The 14,948-nt window shown below is 45.0% G+C and overlaps 1 protein-coding gene across 1 annotated transcript in view; it reads right to left on the bottom strand.

Moving 5' to 3' along the window:
* The window catches only part of PLCE1 (phospholipase C epsilon 1), a 317,648-nt gene that overhangs the window by 76,070 nt on the left and 226,630 nt on the right, over positions 1–14,948 (bottom strand). The window contains exon 5 of the mRNA XM_027112091.1: positions 4,334–4,479. Within this exon, the coding sequence (XP_026967892.1) occupies positions 4,334–4,479 (146 nt within the window). The remainder of the gene's footprint in view (positions 1–4,333; positions 4,480–14,948) is intronic.

The following is a 14,948-nucleotide window of genomic DNA, read 5'->3' as shown; positions in this document are numbered from 1 at the left end:
GAAAGAGTGAAGCTTTAAATGAGAAGTTGAAGTTTTGATTTATATCAGACTGGATTAAAAGATCATTATGTAATATCTAAGATATCCAAAAGACATAAAGAAGCACAACATGACAAACACCCACACATCAACCTCTCAGTTTAAAAAAATAAAGCATTAATAATATGATTGAGGCCCCAGTGGATTCCTCCACGAGCATATCCTCCTCCCTCTCTCACCACAGGGGACCACAGGGGACCACAACTGCGACTTTAGTGCTCTCCTTCCCTTACAATTCCTGATACTTTCCCAACACACGCAGATATCGCTAAGCAGTTTGTAGAACTGTTTGTGCATTTTTAAACTTCATACAAATGGTGTCACGCTGTAGGTAACTCTCAGGCAACCTGCTTTTGTGGCATTGCCGTACGATTCTCAGGTTCATTCACGCTCATGGGCGTAGGTGAATGAGACTGCTTATTAACTACAGAAGTGACGGGGAAAGACACAGCGTCCCCAGAGACACGACCCAGAGTTAGGGGAAGGAGAGCCAACTGGCAGGTTTGAAAGACAGTGAGGTCAGAAAAATAAAATTGTCTCCTGATTTCACCCCACTAAGTTCAGCCTGTTCTACAACCAGCTCCTTATAAGGTGGTGAGAGTCCTTTTGGGGCTATGGAGTAGAGGTTTAAATAAATGAAGTGAATACATGAATGAGACTTGGTTCTCATTATTTAATCATCCTTCTTTCCGTGAGTAATGGAGCCGTCATAGTACTCTGGGGGGCAAAAGACAAACCTCAGTAAAGAGCAAATGATTTTTTGTTAGATTGAGAATTGACACTTTTAAAAAACCTCTATTTCTTTTTATGATTATAAAGGGAGTAGATGCCCATCGTAGACGACCTGGAAAATACCAAAAATATAGAAAATCCACCCGTAGTTCTTCCACCCACAGACATTAGGTATATTTCCTTCCAGTATTTATTGTATTTGTGTCTCTCTGGTCTAAACATTTAATAAATTTTGTTGTATAAATATTGCTGAGGTTATTAGGTATAGACCGCTTTGTTCCCACGTAGTTTTACGTATCTTATGTTACTTGTTTTCCAGTGATATTAAAAATGTTTATAAACATAATTTTTGGTGGCTAAATAATATTCCATTGTATGACTGCATCATGTTATTTCCCTCATTTTTCTATTGTTGTTCATTTGGGTTATTTTATTTTATTATTTTAAAACTGAAGTGTAGTTGACACTTGGGTTATTTTATATTGACATTAAAATTGAGTAAATCTTGTTATATGTAAATCTTTGTACTTCTAATTGTTTTCTGTAAACAGTTGAGAATTTAGTTTGAGGAAGTAAAATGTATAAAGTATACAGAAAAGCAGTCACTTAACAGTAAGCGCCCCCTTCTCATCTAATCGTTTTAAAAATAAAAAACTTTCAGTTATCTTGGTGTAGTTCAATTACCTGTAATCTAAATATTTTCAAACTTGAAAGTACACACATGAGCTCTTCCTCCATGATCATTCTCATAAGGACATCTAGCAACTTACCTCCCGTATATATTGTTCCAGCCGAAGAGCTACTAAACTTGGTACTTTTACCCATCTATTTGTAAAGATCAGTTCAGTTTTAAGCCAAATATAGGAGCATGAAACTAGGTAGCAGTGGGTCTGGGGTGCCCAGGAATCAGTGGTGAGGTTAGCTCGTTTGGGGTTATTCCTCACCTAAGAAAGAGTTACCTGACTCTATGGACTTCTTGGATTTTGAATTCAAACTAAGTTGGGTCTAAAAGTCCCATTCACCCAAGGCCTCCACGGGTCATTCTGAGGCCATTCTTGTATCAAGAGAGTCTCTAATAGAGCGGTCCCCAACTTTTTTGGCACCAGAGACTGGTTTCGTGGAAGACAATTTTTCCACGGAACAGAGGTGGGGGGGGGGATGGTTTCGGGATGATTCACGCGCATTACGTTTACGCTGCATTTTTTTTCTATTATTATTACACTGTAATATATAATGAAATAATTATACAACTCACCATAATGCAGAATCAGTGGGAGCCCTGAGCTTGTTTTCCTGCAACTAGATGGTCCCATCTGGGGGTGATGGGAGACAATGAATTATGTGGCTTATGTTCAGTCTACTCCGTAAGATGCAGTTTAACTGTCACTTGCCAGTCACTGATGGGGTTTTGCTATGAGTCTGCAAGCAATTGACTTATTATAGTCTCTGTGTAGTCAAACCTCTTTGCTAATGATAATCTGTATTTGTAGCCGCTCCCCAGCGCTAGCGTCACTGTCTCAGCTCCACCTCAAATCATCAGGCATTAGATTCGCATAAGGAGTGCGCAACCTAGATCCCTCGCATGTGCAGTTCACAGTAGGGTTTGAGCTCCTATGAGAATCTAATGCCGCCACTGATCTCACAGGAGGTGGAGCTCAGGTGGTAATGCGAGCGATCGGGAGTAGCTGTAAATACAGATGAAGCTTCTCTCGCTCACCTGTCACTCACCTCCTGCTGTGCGGTCCAGTTCCTAACAGGCCATGGACCACTATCGGTTGGAGACCCCTGCTCTAATACATGGTATGTGGCAGCCAACCTCCAAAGATCCACACGTCCTCCTGCAGTGTGGTCCCCACACATAATGAATCAGTGCTGGGCCTATGTGACCAGTCCAATATGGCAGAAGTGACAGTGTATTACTCCTGAGGCCAGGACACAAAAGGTACTGCAGCCTTGTTCTTTTGGATCATTCACTGCGGAGGGAGACAGCTGCCAAGCTGTGAGGACAGTGACATCCCGAAGAGAAGACGTGAAGTCCCCAGACAACAGCCTGCACCAGTTTGCCAGTCAAATACAGAGGATAAGCACCATTAAAATAGAACTATTTTATCATAATATGATCATTCTTTTTTTTTTAAGAAAAGTAACACAAATTCTTTGTAGAAAATTTATCACAAAGAGAACCGAATCATCTGGATAAAGCCTCCTATTCTCCCAGTATTTTTCCTTCTTTCGAGCTATGCTTGGTGCGTTTGTGTGACCATTTTAAATGCCAATGACATGATCATTTGAGTTTATTCTTAGTTGAGAAAGTTCAAAAGGACAGAAAAATTTCCAACTCAGAATTTTCCCCTCCACCCCCAACCCTGAATCCCTATGTAGGGCCTGGAGAATCAAAGAAAAACCTCGAAGTGTTATGAAGCAAGATCTATTTATAGATCCATCTATAGATTTATAGAACCCTCAATGGGAAGGTGAATCTCAGACAACTACAGCAGCAATCACAGGTCCTCTTTCTGGAGCCTTACTACATGCCGGACACACATACTCAACACTTTACATTATCATATTAAATCCTATGTAAAGGGGTAGGTGCTTTTCATTATTGTCCCCATTTACAGATGAAGAAACTGAGGCTCACTGAAGTCAAGTAACTTGCCCAGATCACACAGCTATTCGGGGGTGGGGGGAGCCAGGATTTGATTCTCTGCTATTCTCATTCGACCATTCATACTCGTCTCCTTCACACCACACTTTCACCTGCAAGAGTGAGAAGCAGCTACTTTGTGCAAGGTAACTGAAGCTGAAACGGAACAAGGCAGGAGGCTTTATTGGCAGAATGGTGATCTTATTATTAGCTTGATGGAGAAGGCGTAAGAGCAGGATATCACAGAGGTTAAGGGCACGGACTCTGAACTCAAGGTGGCCTGCAGTCACATCCCAGCCATGCCAGGTGACCTTGGGTGAATGACTTAATTTCTTCTTACCTTAGTTAGAAGTTTCTTCTTTTGTATGGTGTGGGAATAATAATAGTATCTACCTCAAAAACTGTTCTAAGAATTAAAAGATTTAATGCATAGAACATGCTTAGTCCAATGCTTGACACATAGTAAGTGTTCAATAAAAATGAGAGCTAACATTATTCAATGCTTATTATCAGTGGTGACCACTGTTATTTTTAAGGGCAGTCAGTAGTGGGGAGCTTATAGTGCTGGGGTAATTCGTAGGGCAGAGCTGGGAAGAGATAGGTAACAGTGGGGCTTACAGGGCAGGCAGGGGAAGAAACAGGTCAGTGATGGGGTTGATGGAGTTATGCAATCAGATACTTAGCTTGGCCAAGAGCAGGGGATCAGAGCAGACCCAGTGAATTAGGATCGTGACTTGTGAATTCTGCAGCCTCTTTGAGGGACACGGATTGTGGCGCTAGCAGAGGTTATTTCCCCCAAATAATCACGACTAATTGTCTGGTTTGGGTAAATATGGTTACCCAGACAATTAATTCAGTGCCATGCAGCTGGTAAGAGGAAACCCCCCAGAAGACCATATTCCCCAACGCCCATACCTGAGGCCAGCCAAGAACTCCATGACGGCGTTGTAGTTGCCCATGTTCCAGCAGCATTTGGCCACGTGCACCAAATACGAGAAGACTTCCCGCTTCTCCTCCATGGAGCCCGCCGTGAGGATCAGCCATGTCACCCAGGAGCTCACCTGCAGAATGCAGAGAGGGGCGTCCACTGAAACCATGCGCTGGAAGCTTGATACATACTTTTCCATAAGAAAAATGTTTTTTTTTAAAAAGTCAGTTTAGTATTAGGAAATGAAGGACCCAGCCAAGAGACTGAATTGAAGCTCTAGCTCCATCACTGCTTTGCAATGGAATTAACCTCTCTGTATTCTTCAGCTTCATCTTTAAAATGAGGCTGAAAGGTAATTTATACAATCTCTTTTCAGCTATAAAATTCCATGAGACCATAAGAAAACAAGGCCTAAGGATAACTATGATTTAAATGTATTTGACCAAAAGAGCAAGAATAAATGCAATCAATGCACTTAGCCCATAAATGAAAGTCCATTTGTCAATTAATAAAATGCGTAATATTAAATGAAAAAATGCAAAAAAAATTTTTTGAACTGTCTTTCACAAAAACATTATCTATTATGCTCCTCAAATGACTAAAAATAGAACCAATATAGCACTTCATATATGTTAACTCATGTATCTCTCACAACAATCCTAAGAGTCAGGAACTATAACTATGTTCATTTTAAAGATGACGAATGAAGGACAGAGGGCCTAAGAGACTCGCTCAAGGTCCTCAACCAATAGGTGGCAAAGCCTGAATTTGAACCGAGGTGTGTGGCCCAGAGGTGTCCCTATTAACCACTCACTAAATGCCTAATGTATATACTGTTCTCCTGCTCTAGGCTTAAATTTAGTCTAGTGTGATTTGTCTTTTCTACTACACAGACTGGAGTATAATATTTAATAATAATCTACTACTAAAGTCCCCCTTTATGGTATGCAGCCTCAAAATCCTTTGATTAATTGCTAAGATTATTTTGCTGCTACCTGTACTTTGGTGCTTGGAACACTAGTGTTCACTTACGTTACTTTCTCCATCCTGGCTAAGGTCTGGGCTGATAAGTTCAGTTGTTAATAGATCAAAGCCTTGGTCTTGACCCCACATGGCCCATTAGTTGTACTTTGTTTAGCAACAGTGCTGAAACCTGGGGAGCAACTCATTTCCCTGGCTTGAGCGAGAGTGAAGCCTGAACAGAGAAGCCTGCAGGGAAAAAAGAGTTCAAGGTCTAAGGCAACCACTTCCCTGACTCCCTCCCTCCAAATAAAATGAGAGGAATGAGTGGCATTTAGTGCTGGCAGCAACCGCAGAGGGCAGTCCAACCCCATGCTTCCAGATCAAGAATCCAAGGCTCATGGGAGAAATGATTTGCCAAGGTCACAATTCTTGATGTCAAAGCTAGGACTCCCAGGCTGGTGCTCTTTCAGCTGATGAAGGGAGCTAGTTTTTGTAAACTTGGCACTGGTAGGTCCTTCTAAGCACTCAATAAGAGACGCACATTTGAAGACAGAGGTGGAATCAAAGGAGAAGGTACCGAGAAGAGTACCAAAAAATGATTAAAAAAATGAAAAAAGCAGAACAGAAGAGATTGATGCTGAACATGTCTTTCCTCTCCCTACACAAAAACAAATAGGGAAATAGCAACAGAGAGTTTCAGTGCTAAAACAGGGTTATAATCTGGTAGCAGCCAGGAGCGCTGCAGTAACAATCAGTCTCTTCCCTTCTGAAATTTGCTGAAGCAGAATGTGATGGGCCACCTGCCACCCCTGAGCCCAGCACGAGCCCAGTGGGCTCTAAGCAGGCACCACCGACCTCTACCTGCTCTGGACTTGGCTGAACTCTTGTGAAACATCAGGAGGACAGATCTGGAATCAGACCCCTAGGACAAGCCGTAGTCCAGATCATCCTGCAAGGAATTAAGAGCCTCTTGGAAGAAGATAACCATTCGTTTGATCTCCTGGGACTGCTTTGAGCACACAGGAGCCCTTTGGGATTCCCAAAACCAGCCCCTCTCCTGCAGCTGTGAGCAATCCCTGGCTCACTGTCTCCAAGCTCTTTCCCTTCACCTGGTTACCCAGCTAAAAGTCACCAGGCTGGTGAAACTCTGGCTCTCTAGACCAAGACATTATTTTGCCAGTAAAGACTGAGTGTCATTAATGCTTCTAACCAATTCTTCCTTTGGTGTGATTAGTTTTGATAAGCCCTATCCTGCTCTAAGAAATCATCAGAAAACACTCAGAATCATAACATCATTGACTCTGAGCTAGAAATCCAAATCCATCTCCTTAAAATACAAATGAAACCCTGAAAAGTTAAAATAGTTCTTCAAAGACACCCGATGCATTAGTTCTTGAGGCCTCTGGCTATATTTTTTCTATGGCTTTAGCTCCTTTCCTGTTGAAATTGATGGCAAATCAGTGTCTTTGCAAAGTCTCTGTACTTTCAGGCTATTTTGGTCGCACACAGTGACTTATTAGTGCAATGACCTGAAAGGGTTAACATATCTTCCCTTGGAGAGACCTGCTTCACAGAGCAGACACAGACCACCAAGTGGTTTGTGCCTCAGTCCTGATCACACATCCAGATTTATTTCCTATCAGTCAAATCATTTTCCATATACTTTCCCACAAGGCTAGGAAAAAAATAGTGATACCATATTTCACATGGAAACCTAATTTAAGCCAACTGTTCTGTCTCTGAGTGTGAGTCCCCAGGGCTTGGTTATTGAGATTATGTAAGCACTGTTATTACAAACACACAAACACACACACACACACACACCCCAACATCTGCTTACAGACTTCAGGGACAATTCTTATCATGGCCTAATGTATTCATAATTCCATAGGCATTAAGTAACGAGAGTGTCAGCACAATTATAAAAAATAAATGACATGAAAAGGAAACGAGCATTCAGTGATGACTGTAAAATGTAGCCCAAAGCATAAACATGGTCATATTTACTAAGTGGACAAGGGGATGTGTTGCCAATCCAGAAAGAATTTCAGGACACTGAAATCACACAGAAAAACACAAAAATCGCATACATGTACAGTACTATGACTCAGACATAGGGAGCAGTCCTAGGGCAGAAAGGTGTTAAATGTGACAGATTATTTTGCCTTATTTCAATGGTCAGCACAGCATAAAGAGAGAATCTGGCTCCCAGCCTAATTCTTTAAGCATTCCTCCCAGAGGCTCTGTGCTTACCCTGATGACCCTGACCCCTTCCTACATGCCTACAAGTCCTCCACAATTGTTTTTTTTCTTTCCTTCTCAGGCCTTTCTCAGTACTCTGAGGCCCAGCCAAAGTGAAGAGCTTGCCCCCTCTTCCCATATCAAATGCCTTACTGGTATCACACAAGCTTCGTTTGGGAGGAATGTTCTCGTTCCATTCAAAATGACCTTTCCCTGGCCCACCATGTCTTGCCTGTGTCCTTTGTAAAGCCAAATCCTTATCTTGGCCCTTGAGGCCCGTCTGTTCTCCAGTCTCACCTCGGCTCTCTCTACTACACTCCTGCTTTTAGGGAGGTGAACCAGGCTTTTCCCACCCTAGGGATCTTGCACTGGTTGTTCCTTCTGTGGGAAGCCCCCCTCTGCCCCATCCCTCCACCTTTGATTTAGCTAATGTTGACTCATCCTTTGGGCAGAACTGTGCTTAGACCTGCAGTCCGGCCCCCTGCCCATGCCCTGAGCTACAGAGGCCACGTTGGCCCTCATCCAGCTGTGCTCCCCCCCAGAGTGAGAAGTCTGTGGGGAGGAGGGAACCTGTCTGCCCACTGGCTGTGCACCCACCTCCAGATCGCTCACCCCTGTAGACCCAGGATTCCCAATCCCCTGTTCAAACAGCTCACTTCCAGGCCGGCAAGGGCCTGTTTTCTAGATCAGTCCTCCTGAGGGTAGATCATAACTCTAGGCCTGAAGGCTGGCCAAGTGGGGAGGGTGGTGTATTGATGCAGTTTACACCTGAGGCCTGAGGTGTCCACACGATACACAGGCATACGAGCCAGGATGGAAAGAGGAGGTGGGAAGGCCACAGGCGGGCCTTCCTTTGTACCTCGTGCTGAATCCCCTAAAGTCAGGGGCAGGGCCGCCTTCAGGAATCTGATGAAAGCCTTGCTGTCTTGAGGAGGCCTGTCCTGATGTCCCACCTGGGCTGGGTCCATGTGCTGTGCATCACGTGGTGCCCCAGACTCCCTGGACAGTCAGCACCGTGTTCCCTAAAAGGCTGACTTTGGGGCTGCCGTGCTCACCAGCAGCAGAGCCCACTGTAAGTGCTTGAGGAGAGTCTATGAATGAACGCATGTGAGCTCCCCTGGGAAGGCCTTTCCGATGGCTCACCGACGCCCCACGTGCAACTTCCTCCTGCTTCTCTTTCACTGAATGTCGGACCTTGAGCGCAGCGTCACGTCTGCACTTGGGTTCTCAGAGCTGTGTGGCTTTACATCTGGCTTAGCTTTGTTATATTTGTGTGCCTGACTCTTTCACATGGGTCTGTTCTGTCTCCCCCCCAGACCTTAAGTCCTCGAGGGCAGAGACCATCTTTCCCACATCCCCAGTGTGGGGATGCTCGGTGCCCCTGACCGGCAGGCAGGCCACTCAGAGTCCCAGGAGGCCGTAGGCAGAAAGGATTCTCAGCCTTCAAATGGTCAGATATTATATTTGGGAAAAGGCCTGAACACTTCCTACTGCTGTTCCCAGGTCCAGAAAAAGGGGACAAATGACTTCCTGCCAAGAAGTTTTTTTGAACATGCTGAGCAGAAGTTTTCGTAGAAAGATGATCCTTTGTAACAGGTATCTGGTCACCCTCACTGCTAAGTCCAGCCTCAAACAGTGAAATCTGAAGAAGGCAATGAAAGTCTCTCTAGACAAAGCTCCTCTGAAGCGGGTTGTATGCAGTGCACATCTATACCCGCCCTCCACTGAGCTTTACTAGAACAACCCTTGAACTAGAGGATGTGGCATGCACGCGCAGGCAATACACTGACACGCGTGCGCACGCGCACGTGCACACACACACACAATACCCCTGTCCAGGCGGTACTCCTCACAACATGGAGCACCGGCATCAAAATCTCCACAGTGGTGGTAGGGTGTTTATTCAAATGCAGATTACAAGGCCGCATCCAGACCTAGAAACCAGTCTCTCTAAGATTGCAGCCCAGGAATCTGCATTTTTAGATAACTCCCTGGTGTTCTTGTATACACTTAAGTTGAGAGCTATCCCAGGGGTTCGGTGTTCCTTTCTGCGCCCCTGAACCTCGAGTCAGGAAAGCATCACTTCTGTAGTACCTGTCCAATACTATAAGTCACCACCTCTGTGACTGTTCTTGGGCTGTCACCGGTTTGGAACGTGGAAGGAGGAGCCAGCGGGAGATAGCATAGCATAGCTGGTGGGGAGCGTGGGCACCGGAGTTGAGTGGACCTGCCTTCAACTCCCAGTTCCACTGTTACCCTGCGCAGGTCCCTGAGGCAAGCGACCTACCCTCTCTGAGCCTCAATTCCCTTTTCAGTAAAAGGGGAATAATAATACTGACCTGATAAGACTGTTTTCAGGATGAACCTGGAGGCTGTATCTAAGATCTCAATGTGATGCTCAGTGTGTAGTTAAGGGCTCAATAGATGTTTACTACTGCGGCCACCGGCTGCTTCTACAACTACTATTAATATTGCTACCTGAGTTGTAGAGAAGCTGAATTCCAGGAAGCAGAGCACAGAAATTCAGAAGAGAGGAGTCTCCAAGTTCCACTTCCTAACTACAAGGAAGGAAGTAGCCCAAGACCGAACCAGGAAGAATCTGTGGTTGCCTTGAGAAGGGTTTGCACCCCAAGCACAGCCTGTCCTAAAAGGATAACTCCTATTTCCTCTTCTCTGAAGGCGTCCCTGACTCCTCATTAGGAATAAATTAACCATTTTTTTCTATTTAAATTGCTCAATCCCATATACATATGTAGATAATTACATATATGTATGCATAGGAGTATTGCTAGTACCTTGTCCTGAACCAATCTCTCCCAAGTGTGAGCTCCTTGAAGCAGAGGCCAGGACTTAATGTCAGGGTCTTGTACTAAGGATGCAGTGGCCATCAAGTTACACATGCTCAGGCATCCTCCTTGATGTGAAGTGAGTGCAGAAGAGTCTCTTGAACTCCTGGTCCTGCTTGGCATGGTTCCACCATGACTGTGTTTAGGAGAGACTCAGACGGAAAAAAGGAGGCACCTGAAGGTGGTTTCTGGAGAAGCCCTAAACACATCTTGGATTATACTCTCAAATTGCATCACAGTTGTCTATAGAACAAACTCTAAACCTCTTCTTTTGGTCTTCAAGCATGGTACCATATGATCTAAATTTACACCTCCAGCATTAATTTTCACTGTTGCCCGCCACTCATCTGTCTGACATTCCAATCCTACTACATTTTGTACCATTTCTTATTCTCTGCCTATTCTTTTTTCCTTTTTAATTTTTAAAAAAAGTCTACTTAAATACTCTGTCTTCTTTGCAGATATTACATTAAAAAAAACTGTCTTAAGTACTTGACATGTATTCATTTAATCCTACAACAACCTAATGAAATGTATGTCATTATCATCCCATTTAATAGATGAAATGGAAACAGAGAGGTTTAGTCACTTTCCCAGTGTCACACAGCTAGTAAGTTGTGGAGGGAGGAATCCCAACCTAGGCAGCCCAGGCCCAGAGCCCAGGCTCATAATACTGTCTCTGCAGGCACAAGCTGGTTCTTGAATGCTGGTATTTCTTGGGGCTCTGTCCTTGACCCTTCTTGGATCTCTTCTTATGCTACGTCCTCTTCTTAGATGATTTCTTTCACTTACCTGGTTTTACCCACCTCTCTGCTGCTGTCTCTGAATATCTATCTCTTGTCCTGTATATCCAAAAATTAACTGGACCTTTCCACCTGGAGGGCCCAAGGCCACCTCAAGCACACCCTGATCCCAGTCCTTGACTCTTCCTTCACCTTCCATTCCCTCATCCAACTGACTGCCAAACAGCCCAGATGTCACCTCCTCCAGGAAGCCTTTCTTGAATCCTCATATGTTTAATCAAAATTACTTTATCACTGCACTGTGACCACTTTCCCCCTGTCCTCTGTCCCTGGAATTTGAGCTCCTTGAAGGCAGGCATTGTTTTACTCATTTATTTCCCAGCACAGGGTCCAGCATGAGTGGTGGGTCCTCAGTAACTTCTTACTTTGAGTCCCACACAAAGCACAGCAGCCCACTCCCTGTCAGTGCTGCCCTTCTCAGAAGTGTCCAAGGGCCTGAGCGCCCAGGGCATCTGGAGGCTGCAAGCCCACCCTATAATCACTTGTCTGCTGTTCTTCACCCAGGAGGCTCAGAGGCTTGTGCTGGGAAAGGATACTCTGGGAGCCATGGCATAGAAGGCCTGTGGACATTTGGGCCCATGACTGGAAGATTCCATTTTCCCTGAGAGCACTGGGCATCAGAGAGTTAGGGTAGTGATGGCTTTCTCGTCTGCTCTGGAATGAGCTGGGACCATTCTGAGGTGCCCTGAGTGATGTTCAGGAAATGGCCTCCCAGGTTACTTAAGTCCCCCGATGGGGAACTCACTGGCTGCAGGCCACACTGCTTGGAAAAGGGAGAGAGAGAAGGTTGTCTTCCAGGGCCACCGAACAGGTCTGGAGGTTCTGAGACCTGCTGTGAATCACTCTGGGTCCCAGGGCAGGTGGACACCTGTCACAGGAAAGGAAAACTGAGCCCAACAAGTCACTATTTCACTTGCAGGGCCCAACAGCAAATGTTTGCCAATCGCAATGCGGATGGTGAGCAGGTAACAGGAGACCAACAGTTAAACCGATACCAATGATCAAGCAGGAAGGAGCGAAGGGAGGGGAATAAAATCGTTTGCATGTGTTGGCCTATGTTCCCCTGAAGACAAGTCTGTGTGAAGAAACAAAGGATATTGGCATCCCACCAAGATCAATGACATCCTGCCCGGTTGGACCCTGGTAGATATAATGGATCACTAAGAAGAAGATAATTAAATCTGCCGTCTGTGCAGTACATGTGTGTAGGGGTGAGCTTCTGTGAATGAACTTGTTAGGGAATAAATCTGATGAAAACCAGAATTCTGCCTCTTTAGCGTCCCTGTTTCAATGGGAGGTGGGGGAGAGAAGGGAGAACACTGGATTTGAAGCCAAAGAAATGCAGGTTCACCGCTTGGCACTGCTTTTCACTATTTCTGTGACCTTGAGCAAGTTTCTTACCTTCCCCGAGACTCAATTTCTCACCCATAAAATGTCCTGCCATAAGGGGGATGGTGTGTGGTAACTAATAAAAGATACAATAAATGTATGTAATGTGCTCTAGTGGTTGGAGCAGAGTACATGCTCAATAAATGTCAACTAATACTGATAATGAAAAAAAAGAATAAGCAGCTCCTTCTTCAAAGATGTTTCTTTGTGGAAACAACGTTGGCCTTCGTATCACAGTGCCAGCTTCTCTGTTCTGTTTAGCAGAGAGGGAGTTCCCAAGGATTAAACTCTAAGAAAGAATGATCCTTTGCTTCTTTTAAAGAGGCCAGAAAGGAGAGGTAGAAGGAAGGCAGAAAAGGGGTAAGAAAAAAGTTGAGAAAAAAAGTATCAAAAGAAAGTCTAAGCGGAGTTGGTAGGGAGGGGTGGGAAACAGGAGATGGGGAAGGAGGATGTGGGCGAGGGCTGTCTGAGGACTTGTGGATATGGTTTGGTAGGAGGGGAAGTGCTTGGAAAATAGCAGTGAGTCAAAGATAGGTTCTAAAGGGGCAGCTGCCCTGAGAAACCAGGGTCCTTTGTCCAGGAAACATCAGGTACATTGGACAGCAGTTACATTTGATTCAGATTGGAATTAAACAACAGCATGGGACACTGGCCAGTTCAATACCTTTCTTACTTCATGAGAAGGATGTCACCTTTTCTAGGGAAAGAATAGATCCCAATTCCAAATAAAACCCAACAGAGCTGTACATGTAAGGCAAAAATTCTAGGATGTCCAGCACAAAATAAAAGTACGTGGTGTGCCTCCCCAACCACCCAACCTATAAAAATAAACAATGACTGTCCTTTGATGAGGTCATGTAACTGGTTGAATGGTAACTACCCTGGTGGCACAAAGCAACGATCTTGAGCCTGACAGCTGAGTGTGCAGAAATTCACTTTGGGAAGCAGACGACTGCCCAGGGTCCTGGCTCCAGCACTTCCACACTGTACCTGACACTTCATTTGTCCTGTTCGCTGACTGGCATGCTTCTTCATGTGTGCCTGTCCATCTGCAGCTTTAGATTTCGAAGTCTTGGCAGGCAGACCCTTGTGCCAATTTTGAGTTGTTCCCATGTTATTCTGCATACAGTAGGTGCTCAGTAAATATTCCAGCAGCTGTAGTTTTCTCTTTCTGCTCCAAAGCCCCAGATAGAGACAGGTCAGCCAGATTTTGTGGTAATGTGCCCCAAACTGTGTTCTGGGCACATGTTCTACCAGGATTTTGTGAAGAAAGTGTCTGGGGCCATACAGGTTTGGGGGATGCTGGGATAAATTAAGATTTCTTCACTGGCAGGATTTCTTAGAGCTTTAAATATGCTAATATGCATGGTAAGTCTCCAAGAAGGGGCTAATATTCGGAGTTTCCCATATTCTTTACACCATAGGACATTTTTTCAAAGGAATACTAGCATCTAGGAAAATCCTGGAATATTGGCACCAGTCTATCTGAGCTCCTACAGCCTGGAGACGACGCAGCCAGAGGCTCGTCTCCACTGGTAATTCTGGAGACCTCGGCCTGCATCTGCTCAACCTGAGAACACATCCCTCCATCTCTAGAAACTGCACGGTGTGAGTGGACTTCAGGAGGTAGAAATAGTCAGAAATGGCAGCATATGGTTTTGTAACAGGTGTCATAAATTCAGAATCAATATATTATTGTAGGAATTCTATAAACCAAGACACAAAGAAGATTTTCCTTAAAATCCAAAACGAGGAGATTAAGGCATGTGGGCAATTATCATTTCATAGCCAAGGCAGTCCTGGGGAAAGAGCCTAGCAGACTGGCTTTGAGCCAGTGTGCCAACGAATATATCAAGGATCCTAAAGGTTATTTAGCTCATTTTCCTTATTTTATAGATGAAGAAACCCAAGAGAACCAGAGAGGTCAGGTGACTTGCCCAAGGTCAACTAGCTAGTGAGTGGTAGTGCCGGCGCTAGACCCCAGGTCTCCTGACCTCAGGACATCCTATAGTCACAATCTGCTGGGCTTCCGCTATCTCTCTGAAGAGGATCTGATGCACCGCCACCCCTCCCCCTCTCACTCCCTCCATCCGTGGGTCCAGAGAGGCAGGCTCCGCCTGGGTGAAGAAGCGGCACGTGCCAGCAAGGAGTTAACCTGGTCTGATGGGGAGAAGGAGAGCTGGGAGCTGCAGGAATTGCTGAAGACACTGACTCAGGGAGCCTAAGAGATGGTGAACAAAAGGAAGAAGAGTCAGGACATTGAGAAGCCCTCAGTGGGCTAGCCGCCTGCCCACAGAGATTTGGGGCAGGATTCTAGAAGGGAGGCTGGAAGGAAGACAGGGAGAAATAATAGTTGGTGC

The sequence above is a fragment of the Aethalodelphis obliquidens genome, unplaced genomic scaffold (assembly GCF_003676395.1).
Source record: "Aethalodelphis obliquidens isolate GAN/ISIS:26980383/991018 unplaced genomic scaffold, ASM367639v1 scaffold11, whole genome shotgun sequence".
NCBI classification, from domain to species: Eukaryota; Metazoa; Chordata; class Mammalia; order Artiodactyla; family Delphinidae; genus Aethalodelphis; species Aethalodelphis obliquidens.
The sequence above is the reverse complement of the archived record's forward strand: the minus strand, read 5'-3'. Positions and strand labels throughout refer to the sequence as shown.